This window comes from Melozone crissalis, unplaced genomic scaffold, assembly GCF_028551555.1.
Source record: "Melozone crissalis strain CALT ecotype California unplaced genomic scaffold, PUWL_Pcris_2 ptg000176l_1, whole genome shotgun sequence".
In the NCBI taxonomy this organism is placed as follows: domain Eukaryota; kingdom Metazoa; phylum Chordata; class Aves; order Passeriformes; family Passerellidae; genus Melozone; species Melozone crissalis.
The window spans coordinates 177,547-198,745 of record NW_026535943.1 but is presented as its reverse complement, the minus strand read 5'-3'; the positions used below and the strand labels follow the sequence as shown (position 1 = coordinate 198,745).

The 21,199-nt window shown below is 51.1% G+C and overlaps 2 protein-coding genes across 2 annotated transcripts in view; one reads left to right on the top strand and one right to left on the bottom strand.

Moving 5' to 3' along the window:
- The first annotated feature begins 141 nt into the window (after nucleotides 1-141).
- Nucleotides 142-10,043, top strand: MEST (mesoderm specific transcript). The gene is made up of 12 exons (XM_054293664.1): nucleotides 142-196; nucleotides 1,859-2,013; nucleotides 2,685-2,764; nucleotides 3,163-3,240; nucleotides 4,009-4,145; nucleotides 4,368-4,426; nucleotides 5,474-5,514; nucleotides 5,992-6,062; nucleotides 7,846-7,947; nucleotides 8,736-8,812; nucleotides 9,432-9,495; nucleotides 9,885-10,043. Exons 2-12 carry the CDS (start codon nucleotides 1,860-1,862, stop codon nucleotides 10,000-10,002), a joined length of 981 nt encoding a protein of 326 aa, XP_054149639.1. The 5' UTR covers nucleotides 142-196; nucleotide 1,859; the 3' UTR covers nucleotides 10,003-10,043.
- Nucleotides 10,044-10,624: 581 nt separating this feature from the next.
- COPG2 (COPI coat complex subunit gamma 2) overlaps nucleotides 10,625-21,199 on the bottom strand; it is a 30,711-nt gene continuing 20,136 nt past the window's right edge. The window contains exons 15-24 of the mRNA XM_054293654.1: nucleotides 20,529-20,604; nucleotides 18,282-18,385; nucleotides 17,259-17,384; nucleotides 16,623-16,685; nucleotides 15,791-15,930; nucleotides 15,072-15,243; nucleotides 13,686-13,783; nucleotides 12,471-12,609; nucleotides 12,261-12,359; nucleotides 10,625-11,073 (exon numbers count right to left, since the gene is read on the bottom strand). Of these exons, the coding sequence (XP_054149629.1) occupies nucleotides 10,943-11,073; nucleotides 12,261-12,359; nucleotides 12,471-12,609; nucleotides 13,686-13,783; nucleotides 15,072-15,243; nucleotides 15,791-15,930; nucleotides 16,623-16,685; nucleotides 17,259-17,384; nucleotides 18,282-18,385; nucleotides 20,529-20,604 (1,148 nt within the window). The 3' untranslated portion in view covers nucleotides 10,625-10,942. The remainder of the gene's footprint in view (nucleotides 11,074-12,260; nucleotides 12,360-12,470; nucleotides 12,610-13,685; nucleotides 13,784-15,071; nucleotides 15,244-15,790; nucleotides 15,931-16,622; nucleotides 16,686-17,258; nucleotides 17,385-18,281; nucleotides 18,386-20,528; nucleotides 20,605-21,199) is intronic.

Here is a 21,199-nt window from a genome sequence, read left to right as displayed (position 1 = left end):
GCCGCCATTGGCCGCGCGCCGCGCCCGCAGCCAATCAGAGGCCGCGCGGCGGGGAGCGCGCGCGTCGCCCGGCAACGGGAGGGACGCGGCGGGCGGGAAGCGGCAAAGGGGGGAGCTGCGCATGCGCGGGGCGGAGGCCACGCCCCGCCGGGACAGCGCGATGGCGGCGCGCGGCCGCGGCAGCACCTGAGCGCAGGTGAGAGCGGCGCGCGCGCGGCCGCGGCCACGCCCCCCACCGGGAGCGCGCGCGGAGGTTCCGCCCCCCCGTCTCGCGCTCAGGGTGGGGGCGTGGCCTGAGGGGGGATGGGGGTCCCGGGCTTGGTGTGTGGGCGGGGTCAGTTGGGGATGTGGCCTCGAGGGGTGTCCTCATAGTGGGTGTGTCCCCTCAGGTGGGTGTGTCCCCTCAGTGGGCGTGTTCCCTTAGTGGGTGTGTCCCCTCAGGTGGGTGTGTCCCCTCAGGTGGGTGTCCCCTCAGGTGGGTGTCCCCATAGTGGGTGTGTCCCCTGAGGTGGGTGTGTCCCCTCAGTGGGTGTGTTCCCTCAGTGGGCGTGTCCCCTCAGGTGGGTGTGTGCCCTCAGGTGGGTGTGTGCCCTCAGGTGGGTGTGTCCCCTCAGTGGGCGTGTCCCCTCAGGTGGGTGTCCCCTCAGGTGGGTGTGTCCCCTCAGTGGGTGTGTCCCCTCAGATGGGCGTGTCCCCTCAATGGGTGTGTCCCCTTAGGTGGGTGTGTCTCCTCAGTGGGCGTGTCTCCTCCCTTTCACCGCCATTGATTCCCCGAACCCTGTTGGGGTCACAACCCCCAAGACCCCAATAAGCTCCTGACCACCCCCATGGCCCCACTGAAGCCCCCCCAGTGACCCCATGGCCCCCGTGGACTCTTAGTGGGGTCATGCCCCTTCTCAGAACCCCATGAATCCCCACCCCCCCTTCAGACCCCTTATGCATCCACAGCCTCCCAATGACCCCATGTTCCCCCTCAAACCCCAAATGGCCCCACAGTCCCCCTCAGACCCCAAATGGGATTGACCTTCCCTCTCAGACCCCAAACATCGGCTGGATCTGCCACCCTGGGGATGTGCAGGTTATAGGAATGGGGAAGTTTTGGGGCCATGGAGGTTTATGGGAATGGGGAAGTTTTGGGGCCATGGAGGTTTACGGGAATGGAGAAGTTTTGGGGCCATACAGGTTTATGGAATGAGGGAGTTTTGGGGCCAAGGAGGTTTATGGGAATGGAGGAGTTTTGGGGCCATGGAGGTGGGTTATAGGAATTTAGGAGTTCTGGGGCCATGGGGGTGGGTTATAGGAATTTAGGAGTTTTGGGGCCATGGAGGTGGGTTATAGGAATTTAGGAGTTTTGGAGCCATGGAGGTGGGTTATAGGAATTTAGGAGTTTTGGGGCCATGGGGGTGGGTTATAGGAATTTAGGAGTTCTGGGGCCATGGGGGTGGGTTATAGGAATTTAGGAGTTTTGGGGCCATGGGGGTGGGTTATAAGAATTAAGGAGTTTTGGGGCCATGGAGGTGGGTTATAGGAACTTAGGAGTTCTGGGGCCATGGGGGTGGGTTATGGGAATTTAGGAGTTCTGGGGCCATGGGGGTGGGTTATAGGAATTAAGGAGTTCTGGGGCCATGGGGGTGGGTTATAGGAATTTAGGAGTTTTGGGGCCATGGAGGTGGGTTATAGGAATTTAGGAGTTCTGGGCCATGGGGGTGGGTTATAGGAATTTAGGAGTTCTGGGGCCATGGGGGTGGGTTATAGGAATTAAGGAGTTCTGGGGCCATGGGGGTGGTTTCTGGGGACCTGGGGATCTCAGTGGGAGCGCACAGCCCCGGGGTGACCCCGGTGTCCCCGTGTCCCCCAGGATGAAGGAGTGGTGGCTGCAGGTGGGGCTGCTGGGCGTGCCCCTCCTCGCCGTGTACCTGCACATCCCGCCCCCCCAGCTGTCCCCAGCGCTGCGCTCCTGGAAATCCTCCGGGAGCTTCTTCACCTACAAGGACCTGAACATCTTCTACAGAGGTGACACAGCCACCCATCCCATGGGGACATTCCAAACCTGGGCCAGGTGGTGACAAATCCCTCCTGGTTTTTGCCATCCTGGATCCTGGGGATGGACCAGAACGTTTCACTGGGGAAAGCTGGATCTTGTATCTTGGTGGGAAGGATCCCAAGATGGATCCGTCCTTCTCCTCTGGGTGTCCACGGCTGAAATTGGGATTCCACCTCCAAAATTCTGAACATCCAAGGGTTGCTCCCAGGCAAAATCTGTCAGTACCATCAAGTCTGGCTGGCCTTGGCCTCTGCTGGCTGCCCCTGCAACTCTGGGGCTCGGTTCTTTCCTTCCTGTGGAGATCACTGGGACACAACATGGAGAAGACACTGGAAACCCTTTTTGCAGCATGGAAAAGACACTGGAAACCCTTTTTGCAGCAGCACAGAGGCTGCTGGAGTTAATTAGGGCTAATTAAATCTTTTTATCAATTAAAAATCCATAGATTTGAAATCAGTCCCTGGGTTGATCATGGAGCTGGTGAGGTTTCCGAAGGGAAGCTGTGGTGGGACTCAAACCCATCCTGGGTTTTGGGGAGCAGAGGGAGAGGTGGATTCCCAGTGGGATGGACTCAGTTCCCATCCTAGAAAGGAGGAATTTTGGGAAGGGCTGACCCCAGGGTGTCCCGTTGTCCCCACAGATTCCAGCGGCGCCGTCGGCAGCTCGGACGTCGTGGTGCTCCTGCACGGCTTCCCAACGTCCAGCTACGACTGGAGCAAGGTCAGGGCTGGGATCTGACCCAAATCCCAGGGTTTACAGCTCCTGGGCCTGAGCAGGCAGCACAGCAGGGGTGGGCCGTGCTCCAGAGGAGAACTCCTGATTTCTGCTGGAGGTACCACCGCGCTCCAGGATTTCACCTTGTTCCTCTCCCAGTGTGAAATCCAAGCTCTTTCCACACCCCACATTCCAGGAAAACACCCACAACAATCCCTTGGCTTTTTTGGGGGATGGTGGGGCTGTTTATTGGGGAATTTTGCCCTGCTGCTGTTTTCTTGGAGCTGGGATGTTCTCTGGGGTGCTGGGGAGGAGCACGTCCATCCATGGCTGCTCGCCCTGCAGGTGTTTCCATCCTCTGCTCCCACTGGATGATTTTTTTGATGCATTTCTCCTCTTCCCAGATCTGGGAGGGGCTGACCCAGCGCTTCCACCGGGTGATTGCCCTGGATTTCCTTGGATTTGGGTTCAGTGACAAGCCTGTGAGTACCCTGGCATGAGGAGTTTCATGGTTGCTTTCGGCCCAGCACTCTGGAACATTGTTTCTTTGTTACAGACATCTTTTATGAAAAATCTTTTCTTTAAGATTTTTCCTCCTGAGAAGCTGAGAGGCTTCAGGAACAAAATGTAAAAAATAATTATCTGCTGCTGTGGAATGCAACAGGTGGATCTGTGATTGGTCTCATGTGGTTGTTTCTAATTAATGGCCAATCACAGTCAGCTGCCTCAGACTGTCCAAGCCACAAGCCTTTGTTATCATTCTTTCTTTTTCTGTCCTTAGCCAGCCTTCAAGCTAGCTAAGAATCCTTTCTTCTATTCTTTTAGTATAGTTTCAATATAATATATATCATAAAATAATAAATCAGCCTTCTGAAACATGGAGTCAGATCCTCGTCTCTTCCCTCATCCTGGGACTCCTGTGAACACCGTCACAGTTTTTGCCATCCAGGAGGAAAACTGGTTTTTCTCCTCCCATTCCCTCTGGAAAAGGGAAAAGTCATTACAGCAGTGGAAGGGATAGGGAAGGTTTGTGGTGGGTGGGTTTGATGGGACTCCAAATGCACCTTGATCCCCTGGAGCATGGACAATGCTCCCATGGCCTTGTGGACATCCCAGGACATCCCAACCGGTGGGTCCGGGCTCACAAGCGGTTCCGTATCTCCACATTCCTCCCTTGGGGCATTTCTTCTGTGGGCTGAGGGCTCCTGCTGGGCCAGGCTCTCACTGGGACCCCTGTGCCCCTCTTGCAGAGGCCCCATGGCTACTCCATCTTCGAGCAGGCCACCATCGTGGAGGGGCTGCTGCGCCACCTCGGGCTGCGGCACCAGCGCATCAACCTCCTGTCGCACGACTACGGGGACACGGTGGCCCAGGAGCTGCTCCACAGGTCCTGCCCCACCTCCTGCCCTCTGCTGTCCCCACCACGTTGATTTCCAGCAGATAAGTGGAAGGATGTGGTGCAGAATTCCCTTTTCCTTGTGCCTGAGGTGTCTCAGCCAGTTCCCAAAGGAAATGGAGATGGTCCCACACAGTTGGAGCTCCTGCTCGGGCATTTCTGGGAGCCTGGAGAGGTTTGGTTGTGTTTCACCTTCTTCTCTGCTGTCCCCAGGTATGAGCACAACAGAACTGGGAGCATCCTGATCAACAGCCTCTGTTTGTCCAACGGAGGTGAGGTTTGTGCAGGGTGGGATGGGGATCCGTGGGATGGGAAACCATGGGATGGGGATATATGGGATGGGAACCATGGGATGGGAACCCATGGGATGGGGATATACGGGATGGGAACCTATAGGATGGGAATCCATGGGATGGGGATCCATGGGATGGGGACCCATGGAAGGGAACCCATGAGATTGGGATCCATGAGATAGGAAGGAACCCATGGGATGGGGATCCATGGGATGGGAACCTATAGGATGGGAATCCATGGGATGGGGATCCATGGGATGGGGATCCATGGGATGGGGATCCATGGAAGGGAACCCATGAGATTGGGATCCAAGAGATAGGAACCCATGGGATTGGTATTCATGGGATGGGGATCCATGGGAAGAGGATCCATAGGAAGAGGATCCATGGGATGGGGATCCATGGGATGGGAACCATGGGATGGGGATCCATAGGATGGGAATCCATGGAATGGGAACCCATGGGATGGGAACCCTTGGGATGGGAATCCATGGGATGGGATCCATGGGATTGGGGTTCATGGGATGGGAACCCATGGGATGGGAACCCTTGGGATGGGAATCCATGGGATGGGATCCATGGGATTGGGGTTCATGGGATGGGAACCCTTGGGATCCATGGGATCGGGATCCAAGGGATGGGAATCCATGGGATTGGTATCCATGGGAAGAGGATCCATAGGAAGAGGATCCATGGGATGAGGATCCATTGGATAGGAACCCATACAATTGGTATCCATAGGATAGGAACCCTTGGGATGGGAATCCATAGGATGGGAACCCATGGAATAGGAATCCATGGGATTGGGATCCATGGGATTGGAATCCATGGGATGAGAACCCATGGGATGGATTGGCTTTCCCATCTCCACCACCCAAATCCCAAGGATTGCAACCAAGGTGCTGTAATTAAGCAGGAGCATCAATCCTGGGGCTCCCTGGCATGGCACCATGAAGGGGGACAGCCTGGGAGATGTGCAGGAAAACCCTTCCAGCCGTACAGCTCTGTACTTTGCTCTCCTTCCAGGGATTTTTCCCGAAACAAACTACCCCCGTTTCATCCAGAAGGTGAGCTGCTCCCCCCTCCAGTCACCCCGAATCCCAAAATCCCAAACAAACACCCCTTGGTGAGCTGCTCCCCCCTCCAGTCACCCCGAATCCCAAAATCCCAAACAAACACCCCTTGGTGAGCTGTTCCCCTCCCCAGCCACACTGAACCCCAAAATCCCAAACAAACACCCCTTGGTGAGCTGCTCCCCTCTCCAGCCACACTGAACCCCAAAATCCCAAACAAACACCCCTTGGTGAGCTGCTCCCCTCTCCAGCCACACTGAACCCCAAAATCCCAAACAAACACCCCTTGGTGAGCTGCTCCTCTCTCCAGTCACCCCGAATTCCAAAATCCCAAACAAACACCCCTTGGAGCGCTGCTGTCACACCCCATGGACACCTCAAGGGTCTGGGCCTCATGGGAAGAGTTTTCCATGGATTTTTCCATGTCTCCAATGCTGAGTTGGGCTCTCTCCTTTTTCCCTTCTTCCCAAGCTCCTCAAGGATGGGGGTTTGCTGTCCCCCCTCCTCCTGCGGCTCATGAACTTCTTCTTCTTCTCTGGAGGGTGAGTGGGGTCTCGGGGGTGCTGGGCACCATCCATAACCATGTGAACCGAGTGGGGAAGGGGAAATGCAGGAATGAGAAGGAATTCCTGGCTGGAAGGGTGGGGACACCCTGGAATAGAATTCCCAGAGCAGCTGTGGCTGCCCCAGCATCCCTGGAAGTGTCCAAGGCCAGGCTGGAGCACTCTGGGACAGTGGGAGGTGTCCCTACCATGGCAGGGGGTGGCAGTGAACGATCCTTAAATTCCTTCCAAACCATTCCATGGTTCCTCAAATCTGGGGTTTGGCAGGGAGCGGCAGTGAATAATCCTCAAATCCCTTCCAACCCAAACCATTCCATGATTCCATCAATCTGGGGTTTGGCAGGGAGCAGCAGTGAATGATCCTTAAATTCCTTCCAACCCAAACCATTCCATGGTTCCATAAATCAGGAATTTGGTAGGGAGCAGCAGTGGATGATCCTTAAATCCCTTCCAACCCAAACCATTCCATGATCCCATAAATCAGGAATTTGGTAGGGAGCAGATTCCCTGGAACTGGCCCTGCAGAGGTGGGATTGACATCTGGACCATTCCCTCTCCACACCATCCCTGGAAGTGTCCAAGGCCAGGTTGGAGCACCCTGGGACAGTGGGAGGTGTCTCTGCCCATGGCAGGGGGTGGCAGTGAATGATGCTTAAATTCCTTCCAACCCAAACCATTCCATGATTCCATAAATCAGGAATTTGGCAGGGAGCAGCAGTGGATGATCCTTAAATTCCTTTCCAACCCAAACCATTCGATGGTTCCATAAATCCAGGATTTGGCAGGGAGCGGCAGTGGATGATCCTTAAATTCCTTTCCAATCCAAACCATTCCATGGTTCCATAAATCAGGGATTTGGCAGGGAGCAGATTCCCTGGCACTGGTTCTGGAGAGAGGTGGGATTGACATCTGGACCATTCCCTCTCCGCACCATCCCTGGAAGTGTCCAAGGCCAGGTTGGAGCACCCTGGGACAGTGGGAGGTGTCCCTGCCATGGCAGGGGGTGGCAGTGAACGATCCTTAAATTCCTTCCAAACCAAACCATTCCATGATTCCATAAATCAGGAATTTGGCAGGAAGTCAGAGTGAATGATCCCTAAATCCCTTCCAACCCAAACCATTCCATGCTTCCACAAATCAGGGATTTGTCAGGGAGCAGCAGTGAATGATCCTTAAATTCCTTTCCAACCCAAACCATTCCATGGTTCCATAAATCCAGGATTTGTCAGGGAGCAGCAGTGAATGATCCTTAAATTCCTTTCCAACCCAAACCATTCCATGGTTCCATAAATCCGGGATTTGTCAGGGAGCAGCAGTGAATGATCCTTAAATCCCTTCCAACCCAAACCATTCCATGGTTCCATGATCCCACAGATCAGGAATTTGGCAGGGAGCAGATTCCCTGGCACTGACCCTGCAGAGGTGGGATTGACATCTGGACCATTCCCTCTCCACACTGGCCAAGCACTTCAGTTTAATAATACACCAAAAAACTTTTCCCTGGACACTGGAACCCTCCTCTCCACAAGTGCTGGAATTCCACATTTCAGAGGCAACAAAGCCCCTGCACAATCAGATTTTCCCCCAAAAAAGCCCTTTCAGGCCATCCAACACTTATCCCTACTTATCTGGGGGACATCTTGGCACTTGGAGTTTTGCTGTGGAAACGGAAGTGCTGGAATTTTTTTTGCCCTGGAGGAGTTTCTGAGTGGTTCCCTGACTCAGCTGCTGCTGTGTCTCTCTAAATCCCATTGTTTTCCAGGCTTGGGGCAGTTTTTGGGCCCTACACTCAGCCCTCCCAGGCAGAGCTCTGGGACATGTGGACAGCGGTGAGGAACAACGACGGGAACCTCGTCATGGACAGGTACCTGGCACGAACTCCTGAATGAGCTGCGTGTCACACCTGCCCCGAGGGGCCCAGAGCTCTCCAGAACTTCCAGCTGCTGCTGGAAAACACCCCTTGGAGTCCAATATTGGAGATGCTTGGAGATCAATATTGGGATAATATTGTTGGAGATCAATGCTGGAGATGTTTGTTTTTGTTGGAGATCAACATTACATCCCAAGAAAGAGCTGGGGGTGATGTTGGAGCAGAATTTCTCTAGGATGATGCAGGGCAGGGAAATGAAGGTTGGAATTGGGTCTGAGATGGGGATTTTTTCCTTTGGAAGTCAAGGGTTGGGATTTGGGGCAGTTTTGGTAATGACTAGAGCTCAATCCCTATTTGGCAGATATTTGAGCAGCATTGTCCCAGGAGAGATTTACCTCTGGATTTGAACCTTCTGGGCCATTCCCAGAAATCCCAATCCCAAATCTTCACCTTGGCAATTTTGGAAGGACATGTTTTGTGCAGTTTGTGGCTTTTAGAAGGCTCTTGTGCTTGAGTTGGTGGTGGTTGAGTTGAGCTCCTTGTCTCCCCTTCCCCAGTGGGAGAACAGAGTCCCTGAGCCTGGGGATGATGGTGTGGGGCTGGATTCCCACAGGAGATGCAGATCCCACCTGGATCTCATTGTGCCCATGGCCCCAGGAGTGAATTCCAGGCTGGGCAGCATAACCAGGGCTCTCTTTCTCTTTTTTCTTTTCTTTTTTCTTTTCTTTTCTTTTCCTTTCCTTCCGCCACTTCCTTCCTTCCTCCCTCCCTCCCTCCCTCAGTATTTTGCAGTACATAAACCAGAGGAAGAAGCACAGAGAGCGCTGGGTTGGAGCTTTGATGTCTACCTCAGTCCCATGTGAGTAGGAATCCATCCCTTCACTGCTTGGCATTTTTGGGAATTTGCCCATGTGAGTAGGAATCCATTCCTTTAGTGCTTGGCATTTTTGGGAATTTGCCCATATGAGTAGGAATCCATTCCTTTAGTGCTTGGCATTTTTGGGAATTTGCCCATGTGAGTAGGAATCCATCCCTTCACTGCTTGGCATTTTTGGGAATTTGCCCATGTGAGTAGGAATCCATCCCTTCACTGCTTGGCATTTTTGGGAATTGTCCCACTCACTTCCAGGCTCCCTCCACTCATCAGCCTCTCATTATCCTGAGCTCAAACTCAGTTTTGCAGCAGAGACAACATTCCCTGTTCACAGCTGCTCCTCCAAGTGCTGCTCCAGGGAAGCTGAGGAGCTTTTCAAGCCCCAAAAGTTTGAACCAGTGAAAATTTTGGGGGTTGGGGGCTGGACTTGAGCCCAGGGCAGCCCAGCAAAAGCCCATTCAGAGCTGTTTTGTTCAGTGCTCCACTGGAACCTCCCAAGCTTTGTGTGAGGAGGGAACACCCCTGCAGGTCTCCTTGGGGATGTTCTAATTAATGAATCCATTAATTTATGAATATAAAAGCTCTGTCTGTGCTTCCCTTGCAGTGCATCTCATCTATGGGCCCCTGGACCCTGTGAATCCACACCCAGAGTTCCTCCAGCTTTACAAGTAAGACAAAAGTGGGAATGTGGGGAATGTGCAGCTGGGGCTTCATTCCAAGGGATATTTTACCTGGCCATTCCCTCAATTCCATCCTCATGGAGGCTGTTTCCAATTCCCACTGGCACCTGCACAGCCAGGTGGTTCAGTCAGAGCAGTTTGGAAATTGGTTCTGCATTTTAGGCACCAAAATCAGGATTTTCAGTCATGATCCATTTTAAAACCACACGGGGAAGATTCGTTTCCTGAGGAAGTCATCTCCTCCAAAGTGACCTGAGGGAAATCCAGCACTTGGAAGGGGTCAGATGGAGCTGCTCCAGGCTTTTTTTACCCCAAAAATGGGCACAATTGAGTCTGCAGCAGTTCCTGTGCTTAACCTTGCTCTGTTTTTCCACCAGGAAGGTGCTTCCCATGTCCACAGTGTCTGTGCTGGATGACCACATCAGCCACTACCCCCAGCTGGAGGATCCCCTGGGATTTCTGAATGCCTACCTGAACTTCATCAACTCCTTCTGAGCTGCTGCAGATCAGTGCTCAGTCAGGCTTTGGGGGCAGGAAAACAAAAATATTTTCTCTCCCCAATCCAGCACTGTGCTCACACCCTCATCCTGGGCTGCCAACCTGAGTGAAATCCTCGGAGCTGGAAAAATGAGGGGGAAAGCAGGATTCTGACAGCTCCTCCAGCCCTGCACTCCCCTTCTTGCCCAGCTGAACTCAGCACAGTTTAAATCAACAAGAAATCAGAATTTCTTACTTCCTTCATCAGCCTGACTTGGGAAGGAACAACCTCTTCATCAGCAGGGAGAGGAGGAGTTCCCTCACAAATCCCTCCATCCCCTTCCCTTCCCAGTTCTCCATGTGGGATTTTTCCCAGTTTGAACCCAGGAAAAGGCTGCCCTGAGGTTTGGTTATTACCTGACATAAAGCTCAGAGAACTGAATCTGCCTCAAGAGATGGAGTTTAATCTCTCTCTGTACATCGATTTTTCTGTGTGGAAGAAGAGACAGTCACAAAAATACTGCAAATTTGGAGGTGTGGGGTGGTTTTTAACTGTTTATGTTGGGAATTTAATAGCATCCCTTTAGGAATAAGGGGTTTTTGCTTATGGGATATTTTTTCTGTACTGGAGCAGACAGAATTAGAACAAAAAAAATTCTATTTTATTAACAGTAATTCATATGAATTCCACCACTCGAACCAGTGTTTATTTTCTGTTAATAAAAAGCAATTTTGACAAAAATCTGATTCTGTTTTCTCACATCTTTTCTCTTCCCCGGCTGAGATGCCATAAGTCAGGTGGGAATGGTGTGACAAGGAGGGAAGGGACACGGGAATGGCTCAGTACCAGCCAGCCACTAATGGACAGCATAGAAAAGAGTTCCCAAATGGAGGAATAAAAACCCCATGCAGAAGGACAGCAGGACAGAGGGGCAGCCCCAGGAGCTCAGGGGGACCCTCAGCCCACCGAGGCCAGGATGACATCGACGGACGTCTCGTCCTTGCTCCTGACTGTCACCTGCATGGTCACACCGTCCCCAAGGGCCAGCCTGGACCTGACCAGCACGTCACAGCCACCTCTGTACACACCTGGGACAGAGCAACACGGACAGGTCACTTGGGAGAGGCTCAGGATCCACTCCTGAGCCAGGGCAGGGCAGGTTTGGTCTTCAGCCGGGTTCTGTGGGTCACATCCCATGGAGAGCTCCAGCTTGGAGAGCTGGGACAGGCCCTGGGGTGCTGGTGACAGGGGCTGCATGTCCCCAGGTGGGCAAGAGGCCAATGGCACCTGGGCTGTGCCAGCCCCAGTGTGGGCACAGCCTGAGGGACACCCTGGGGACAGCTCTGGGCAGGACAGACCTGGAGAGGCTGGAGAGGGTCCAGGGAATGGAGCTGGGAAGGGTCTGGAGAGGCTGAGGGAGCTGGGAAGGGTCTGGAGAACCAGGAGGGGCTGAGGGAGCTGGGAAGGGTCTGGGGAACCAGGAGGGGCTGAGGGAGCTGGGAAGGGTCTGGAGAACCAGGAGGGGCTGAGGGAGCTGGGCAGGGAATGGAGCCCCAGCAGGGCTGAGGGAGCTGGGCAGGGAATGAGCCTGGAGCAGAGGAGGCTCAGGGGCCCTGGTGGCTCTGCACAAGTCCCTGCCAGGAGGGCACAGCTGGGGAACAGGGACAGCAGCAGAGGGATGGGCCAGGGCAGCTCAGGGTGGATTTTAGGGACAATTCCTTCATGGAAAGGGCTGTGCAGCCCTGGCACAGGGGTGGGGTCCCCATTCCTGGAGAGATTTTAAAGCCCTGTGATTGTGGCACCTGGGGACAGGGTCAGTGGTGCCCTGGCAGTGCTGGGAATGGTTGCAGAGGGTTTTTCCCACCTAAACCATCCCATGATTCAGGAGAAGTTGTGGGTGCTGCAGGGCAGCTCAGGATGTGTCTTTAGCTACAGGAACTTAAGAACAAGACACTCCCATAATCACCCTTCTGAGATCAGCTCAGGCATTAAGGGGTTAAATCCTGTGTGCTCTGGAAGCTCCCCAATCAGAGATTCTCCCCCATTCCCACAGGTGGAATTCCCCCATTCCCAGAGCTTGGCCTGAGCACATCCAAGACAGAGATCTCCAAGTTAGGACCAGCTGCATTCAACACTCTGGGTCACCTCAGAGAAAAATCCTCTTTTACAGAGGAAAAACTCCCCAAATATCAGCAGGGTCTCCTAAACCATTTCCCTTCATCAGAAAAACCCATGGGGACACGGGAACATGGAATTCAGCAGCAGGAACACTTACCAGCCAAGTAGAGGGTGTGAGAATTTTTGTTTTCTGGCACTTTATCTGACCTCTCACAGGGCTGCATGCCCAGGAACTTGATGATGTTATTGACAGCTTCTGCATTCAGGGATGGAAGAAGAAAAGCATTCCAGGGAATTATTTATTTATCACACTAAATCAAACCCCAGCCTGGCAGCTGGGTGATCAACAAATGGGGGATTATCTCACCATCCAGGGTTTTGATGGAGCTGAGGGCAAAGGTTTCTTCTTTCTCAAAGTCATCTCCCACCTCCTCCCAGGCAGCTGCAAAGTTGGGCTTTAGAACCTTCTGGAGATGGTCAGACACTGTCACCTCCAAGTCTTCCAGCTGGGAGGGAAAAAAAAAGGGAAATATTTCAGTTATGGAAATAATCCTCACCTTGGAAAGGGAAAAAGAGCCCACAGCACTTTGCCAAGACAATGCCTGGCTTTAATTCCAGGAGAACCATATCATACTAGCTTCTAAAAAGAGGGGAAATAGTATTTATGGTTATTTATGGGGAAGCAATATTTCTTTAAAAGGGAAAATAGCATTTATATGAAAAAGTAAATAGTATTTATTTATTAATCTGTAATGCTTAAAAATTTTCTAACAAAACATCTGTGAGACTCTCTCTCTCTCTAAAGGAGAGCAGAAAATGAGGCCATCACTTGGGTCAAAGCCTTTACAGCCCCTCCTGGGCTTCTTGCATGGAGAGAATTCCTCAGAATCCATGGAATTCCAGGATGGTGTGGGTTGGAAGGGTCTTGAGGATGATCCAGTGCCACCCCTGCCATGGCAGGGACACCTCCCACTGTCCCAGGCTGCTCCAGCCTGGCCTTGGGCCCTGCAGGGATCAGGGGCAAGATGCCACCCATGGCTGCCCTCTGGCAGTGGGAGCCATTCCCTGGGTGCTGTCCCTGCAGGCCTTGTCCCCAGTCCCTCTGCAGCTCTGCTGGAGCCCCTGCAGTCCCTGCCATGTGCTGGGAGCTCTCCCTGGATCCCTCCCTGCTCCAGGGGAACATTCCCAGCTCTCCCTGGATCCCTCCCTGCTCCAGGGAACATTCCCAGCTCTCCCCAGAGATTATTTCCTCCAATACTTCCTGAAATCTGACTGTATCTCTATCATTAATTAACAAAAATCCAAATGTTTGGGGTGGAATATTGCAGCACAACTCTGAAAACACACAATGGAAGTTATTTCTTCCTTCCCTCCTCTCTGTCCCCCACAAATTCCATTCCACAAGACACTAAGACTTTGACAGCAATGAAGCTTTGGGGAAGGATCTAAAAATGACATTTCACAGAATTTTGCTGTTTCAGGCACACTGAATGACTTCAGGATTGAGAGGAAACCTGACCCAATGGTGACATTTCTCCCAAAGGAGTGAGAATGGGGAACAGGGAACAGATGCTGGACTCACCACATACTCATCCTCATAGCCATCCTCCTCTGGCACCCCCGTGCTGGGGTCGCAGTCCCGCACCGTGAACTTCATGGTGCAGCTGAAGGTGCAGGCCACTGGGGAGAGAAAACTTGGGTAAATGGGGAACATCCCTCTCTTCCCAAAACCAGACTGCTAAACCCATCAGGTTTGCCCCAGCAATACACATGTGGCCAGGACAAAGCACTTTAAGATCATTTTTCCCTTTGATTTTAACATAAAGGCCAAAGGAGGAGCTCGGGAGAGTTCCAGGGGTAACAAATCACTGATGCCAAATGCTGCCATGAAATCCAGCAGCAGCCACCAGGGAAAATTCCATGAGGATTTCTGACAAATGGAATAGCATCCAAACCCACAGTATTCCAAATTCAGATTAGTTCTAATCTTCCCTGGTATTAAAATAACTTAAAAATCCATTCCACTGATAAGTCACGTTAAATAACTCATGTTAAATAATAAGTCATGTTAAAAACCCAGTGGTGTTTAAAGGAGATTAAGAAAATAGAGAGGAGTTTCACATCCAAGATAATACAAAATATTCCTATATTTTGTAGTAGTTTCTGATTCTCTAAAGGGAGGGAAAATTTAATTAGTCCATTAAATAAAGTCTCAAATTAGGAATATTTTTATTCTATCTGCATTTTCCTTTCAGTGGTTCTGTTCTTAAACACTACAAAACATCCAAGGTTCTAAATGTGTTCCTTTCACTGATTCCAGGCCATAAATCCAAATTTCCATTACCTGCATGCTCTGCAATGCTCTTTAACAACCCATGTTTAATCCTCGAAAAAGGAGGATAATTATTTATAAAATAATCAAATAATAACAAAAATTATAGAATATTATAACTGATTATTTATAAAATTATTTTCCTAAATGATTATTTATAAAAATTCTTTTGCTAAAAAGCAGCACAGTGTGGTGATTTTGTATGGGAGGTATTTATGGGAGTGATGTAAAAGAATTTGTGTAACACAGAGTTTGTGGAACTACTGAGAAGTTGTACATGTAAAAAAGTGTTCATAAAGTTTTATTCTAATTCTTATTACACTTTCTTTTAGTTACTGTTAATACATTTTTATTTATACCCTTTTAAAGTTTTGAACCTGCTTTACCTTCATCCTAACAGCCAACACCAAAACCCACCATACTCTTTAATACACTAACCAAAAAAATCTCAAAATTAACGAAATCTCAAATTAACAAACCAAAACCACTACACAAAATTTGTATTTCCACCCAGTTCAAACCAAAACCACCACACACAGAAAAAAGAAAAATCCAAGGACCTCAGGATGAACCAATCCCCGCTCCTGGCACTCCCCAAAGCTCCATGTGAGGGATGTGTGGGGCCCAACGTCTCACCTGCAGTGGGGTCATCCTGGGGGATGCTGACCAGGGTGTAGCACATGGCAGGCTGGTTGTAGGCCAGGCTGGGAGCTGGGATGCAGCAGATCACATCATACCCCTCTGACGGCTCCATCTGCACTGTCACTCTCTCCAGGAGCTGATCATTCAAGGTGTTGGTGCAGTCAAACTGCAGCAGCAAACACAGGGAAAAGGATTTGCAAACATTTCCTCACGCAGAGTTCCCCCCTGTCACAGATATGTTTTATGAAAAATCCTTTCCTTAGGATTTTTCCTCCTGAGAAGCTGAGAGGCCTCAGGAACAAAATGTGAGCAATGATTGTCTGCTGCTGTGGAATGCAACAGGTGCACCTGGGATTGGGCTCATGTGGTTGTTTCTAATTAATGGCCAATCACAGTCAGCTGGCTCAGACTCTCTGTCTGAGACACAACCCTTTGTTATCATTCTTTCTTTTTCTATCCTTAGCCAGCCTTCTGATGAAATCCTTTCTTCTATTCTTTTAATGTAGTTTTAATAAAATATATATCATAAAATAATAAATCAGCCTTCTGAAACATGGAGTCAGATCCTCATCTCTTCCCTCATCCTCAGACCCCTGTGAATACTGTCACACCTCCCCACACCAATCAGCCAAAATCCTCCATGGCATGCAGCAAATTCTCTGTGTTCTGATCAATTCTGTCAAATCCTGGGAGAAGGGGATGGATTCTCTCACCTGGAAAACGATGTGGGCTGGGAACACGTGTTTGATGCAGCGAACAAAATATTCTGTTTCTGCTTCTGTGAGCTGCACTGGCTCTGAGGATTTGAACAATGGACCCAGGCCCTTAAACTCTGGGATGGCTGCCAGTTGTTCTGTGCAGGAAGGAAAAGAGATCAGCAGGGACAGGCTCTGATCCTGCCCTCATCCAGCACTTCAGGGAATCCCAGGATGGTTTGGGTGGGAAGGGACATTGAGGATAATTCAGTTCCACTCCCTGGACACCTCCCACTGTCCAACCTTGGCCATCACAGGGCTCAGGGGCAGCCCCAGCTGCTCTGGGAATCCCTTCCCAAAATCCCACCCCAGGCTCCCTCTCCAGGGAATTCCCTCCATTCCCAGCTCTCCCAGCCTGCCATTGGATCCATCCCCACCCCAACTCCTCTCTAGGAAGGAATTTTGGGATCTGGGGGCTTCACTGGGAACCTCAGCACTCCAGGAAGGGTCTCCCTTCCCTTTGCCATCCCCAACTTCCATAAAAATCCCTGGGGATGGATTCTGAGTGTCCCAAATCCCAGAATGGTTTGGGTGGGAAGGGCCCTTCAAGCCCATCCCATTCCAGTCCCACCATCCCAGGCTGCTCCAGCCTGGCCTTGGGCACTGCAGGGATCAGGGGCAGCCCCAGCTGCTCTGGCAATGCCAGCCCAGGCAGGAATTGCTCATTGCCAAGATGCCACCCATGGCTGCCCTCTGGCAGTGGGAGCCATTCCCTGGGTGCTGTCCCTGCAGTGTCCCCAGTCCCTCTGCAGCTCTGCTGGATCTCTGGACAGCCTCAGATCTCTCCTACCTTGAAAGATATCCTGGCGTGAAGGAGCCACTTTCTCAGGTTTGCTGGTCACCAGGGCAATCTCTGTGGAGAAAAAGAGCAAAGCCTTTGTGCTCTGTCTCAACTAAACCATGCACGAGATTTAAATGCCATTAAATCTCCACTAAATATTCCTTACATTATCCTCCTTACATTTATTACACTCCCTGTATGTTTCTAACATTCTGCTGCAAACCACTGCCAGCCTGGCTCCTCACACACTGAAATATCTTTTTATTTGGTGTGGAAATACTGGATTGAAAGTAGAGAAAGTAAGGATGAGTTATAAGGAATAAATCACATCTTAGCCCTGGAATAAACCACACCTTAGCCCTGGAATAAATCACACCTTAGCCCAGAAAAGCCAGCAAAAAAATTAAAGGAGGAAAGGGGAGATAAAAATAACTCCAAAGTTGGTTGGGGTAAGTGAAGATGCTCAAGAGTTGTGCAAGGACGTGGAAGAAAGCCAGAGAAGTGGCTGGGAGCTCCTGGAGTGGCTTTTCCAAAGGCTGAGAACCAATAAATGCAGATTATGCACAGACTTGTCCCTGCTAACAGATCAGCAGCCCCAGGGCTCTGAGCTCTGCCTCAGCCCATTTCCACCAGTCTGGGATTTACCTGCTTTCTGCTCCAGGATGGGGGCTGTGGCCAGGGGAACTGCTTTCATGTCAAAGGGTTTCTCTGAGGGCTCCAGGGTGTACTGGTGCAGGGCCTTCTCCATGCCAGGAACAGACACTGTCAGCCCTGCAGAGCAGAAAGGCAGAATAAAATCAGTTTTGAGAGCTGGAACAGCCCCAGCACTGCTGACCCACAGCAAACACAAAACAGGCAAAGCAGGAAAAAAGCTGCTCTGAAGATGACACAGAGTTGCCAAGTCTAAACAGTTCATTCCCAACAATTTTACACGGATTAATTAAATCCTCTGCTCACGTGAATTTTCAATCACAGACATAAAATGTTTTTATAACAAATTCTCATCCTTTATTACAGCGACCTTATGAGGTCGCTGAGGTGAGAGAAGGATGAGAATCTTGTTTCTTGATCAGAAGGTTGGATTTATTGATATATGATATATAATACATTATAACTATACTAATAAGAATAAAGAGAGAGGTTGCAGAAGCTGCTAAGCTAAGAATGGAATAGAAAAGAATCTGTAACAAAGTTCTGTGTGTAGGGACTCTGTCCCCAGCTTGCTCCTGTGATTGGCTTTTAATTATAAACATGGAACATGAATTAATCAATCACAGGTGCATCTTATTGCATCCTACAGCAGCTGATAACAATTGTTTACATTCTCTTTCTGGGGCCTTTGCTTCCCAGAAAATACACAGATCCCAAAGAAAGGATTTCTGTGAAAAAATGTCTGCGACAATCCTTGTTTTGGATTGGGAAAAGATGGAGCAAAAACCAAGAAATGAAAGGCCAGGTCGCACTCCTGGCTGCATTTCCCAGACCTTGCTTCCCAGATTGAGATTATTTAGGATTCCCAGAGCAGCTGTGGCTGCCCCTGGGTCCCTGGGAGTGTCCAAGGCCAGGCTGGACAGGTTTAGATCGCTAAATCTCCCACTCTCAGCACAAGCAGAGGCCAGAAAAAACCTGTGAATGAGCAGCTCTGAGTGGTTTCCTGTCTCCACTGACCATTGAAGATGTAGGCAGCGTTCAGGGCCAGCTGCCTCTGCTGCAGCACATTCAGGTAGAACGTGGCCCTGTCCCTGACCTCGTCGTCGCTGTCCATCATGCACCTGTGTGGGGACAAGGGGACAAGGTCAGCCCTGGCCAGAGAGCTGAGCTAAAAATGGCACTGCCAAAAACTGCCTTTGATACTGCAGGGACAGCCAGAGCTCCCTCCAGGGACTTTCAAATTGTGCAAAAATGTCTTTGTACACCACAGGAGTTGGGGTAATTTCAATTAAATCATTAACACCACATGGCTTGAAAAGAAACATGAACGTGTGACATGGGAACACCCAGCTCTGGAAACACAAATGTTTCCTGGCTAACCTGGACAGGAATTCTCTTGCTTCAAGGGCTGTTAAAAATGCTCAGGTGCAGAAAGGGTCTGTAGAGGGAAGGTGACTTTTTATATGGGCAGATACTGATAGGACAAGGGGGAACAACTCCAAACTAAAAGAGAGAGATTTAGGTTGGATGTGAGGAAGAAATTCCTCACTAAAAGAGATTTAGGTTGGATGTGAAGAAGAAATTCCTCACTAAAAGAGATTTAGGCTGGATGTGAGGAAGAAATTCCTCACTAAAAGAGATTTAGGCTGGATGTGAGGAAGAAATTCCTCACTAAAAGAGATTTAGGCTGGATGTGAGGATGGGGAGGGCTTGGAAGATCCAAGGCCAGGCTGGATGGGGCTTGGAGCACCCTGGCACAGAGGCAGGGGTGGCACTGGATGAATTTAAGCTCTTCCAACCCAAGGCAGTCAATGACTTTATGATTTATTACCCCAGAGCAATGTCCTCAGACCAAATTACATCCCGTGTTTCCATGGCTGATCCCATCCTTCACTTCCCTGTGCCCCTTCCTTCCATCCCCCTCCCTCCAGCAGTGCTCTGCTGCCCCAGCCACACAGGAGAGGTGACAGAATCATTTCCCACTCCCCAGCTGGGACTGCCAGCCCCAGAGCCAGCCCAGCTGCTGGGACATTGTGTGCAGCCACCAGTGTCCCTCAGTGCCAGCCCAGCTGCTGGGACATTGTGTGCAGCCACCAGTGTCCCTCAGTGCCAGCCCAGCTGCTGGGACATTGTGTGCAGCCACCAGTGTCCCCCAGTGCCAGCCCAGCTGCTGGGACATTGTGTGCAGCCACCAGTGTCCCTCAGTGCCAGCCCAGCTGCTGGGACATTGTGTGCAGCCACCAGTGTCCCTCAGTGCCAGCCCAGCTGCTGGGACATTGTGTGCAGCCACCAGTGTCCCTCAGTGCCAGCCCAGCTGTTGTCACCCTGTTTGCAGCCATCAGTGTCCCCCTAGTGCCAGCCCAGCTGCTGGGACATTGTGTGCAGCCACCAGTGCGTCCCCCCAGTGCCAGCCCAGCTGTTGTCACCCTGTTTGCAGCCATCAGTGTCCCCCTAGTGCCAGCCCAGCTGCTGGGACATTGTGTGCAGCCATCAGTGTCCCCCCAGTGCCAGCCCAGCTGCTGTGACAGTGTTTGCTGCCACCAGAGTGTCCCCCAGTGCCAGCCCAGCTGTTGTCACCCTGTTTGCAGCCATCAGTGTCCCCCAGTGCCAGCCCAGCTGTTGTCACCCTGATTGCAGCCATCAGTGTCCCCCAGTGCCAGCCCAGCTGCTGTCACCCTGTTTGCAGCCATCAGTGTCCCCCAGTGCCAGCCCAGCTGCTGTGACAGTGTTTGCAGCCATCAGTGTCCCCCAGTGCCAGCCCAGCTGCTGTCACCCTGTTTGCAGCCATCAGTGTCCCCCAGTGCCAGCCCAGCTGTTGTCACCCTGATTGCAGCCATCAGTGTCCCCCAGTGCCAGCCCAGCTGTTGTCACCCTGTTTGCTGCCACCAGAGTGTCCCCCCAGTGCCAGCCCAGCTGCTGTCACCCTGTTTGCTGCCACCAGAGTGTCCCCCCAGTGCCAGCCCAGCTGCTGTCACCCTGTTTGCTGCCACCAGAGTGTCCCCCCAGTGCCAGCCCAGCTGCTGGGACATTGTGTGCAGCCATCAGTGTCCCCCAGTGCCAGCCCAGCTGCTGTGACAGTGTTTGCAGCCATCAGTGTCCCCCCAGTGCCAGCCCAGCTGCTGTGACAGTGTTTGCAGCCATCAGTGTCCCCCAGTGCCAGCCCAGCTGCTGTGACAGTGTTTGCAGCCATCAGTGTCCCCCCAGTGCCAGCCCAGCTGCTGTCACCCTGATTGCAGCCACCAGTGTCCCCCCAGCCCCACTGACCTCTGCAGCAGCACCAGGATGCTGGGGAGCAGATTCTCATTCTGGGCCCCAAACTTGGCCAGAGCACTGACGGCAGCTGCAGAGAGAACAGGGAGGGTCAGAGCAGCCCAAGTTCTGCACAGACTCATCCTCACAGCCCTCAATTTCCAATTGACACAGCTCTTCCACACCAGAAAACTTTCAGTGATGGGGAAAGGCTCAACTATTCCTGTATTTCCACATGGAAATAGTTCTGTGATCAAGATCAGCACAACAGCTCTGGAAACCAGCTTCAATCTGCTGTCTAGGAAACCCCTTTGAAGGTTTTCTCCCAAATTTGCCCTAAACCAGGACACTCCCTACTACAATTATCTCAAATTTCATTTCCAGGTTGAGGAAAAGGTGATAATTTACTTTGGAAGGAATTTGAGATGGGATTTTTGAATTGTTTTTGATGATGTGGTTTATTTTTTACATAGGTAGGAAGGGTGAATTTGGTTTATATTGTTATAGTATGGTTTAGAAGGCTACAAGATTCTTTTTAAGGATCTACTGACTAATAAAACACTGTTAATAAGGATATTTATGGTTTTGACTTAATCTTTAAGTATTTTGTTTTATGGATTTGTTATAGTGTAAGCTTTTTTAGTTAATTATGTTACAACACACAAACTTACAGTACAGCATTTTAA

Excerpts from the sequence above, each read along its gene's own strand:
- MEST (XM_054293664.1), top strand. The coding sequence starts at position 1,860 with ATGAAGGAGTGGTGGCTGCAGGTGGGGCTGCTGGGCGTGCCCCTCCTC. Across the intron at positions 6,063-7,845 it reads TTCTTCTTCTTCTCTGGAGG|GCTTGGGGCAGTTTTTGGGC; the intron begins GTGAGTGGGGTC and ends ATTGTTTTCCAG. Across the intron at positions 9,496-9,884 it reads GAGTTCCTCCAGCTTTACAA|GAAGGTGCTTCCCATGTCCA; the intron begins GTAAGACAAAAG and ends TTTTTCCACCAG.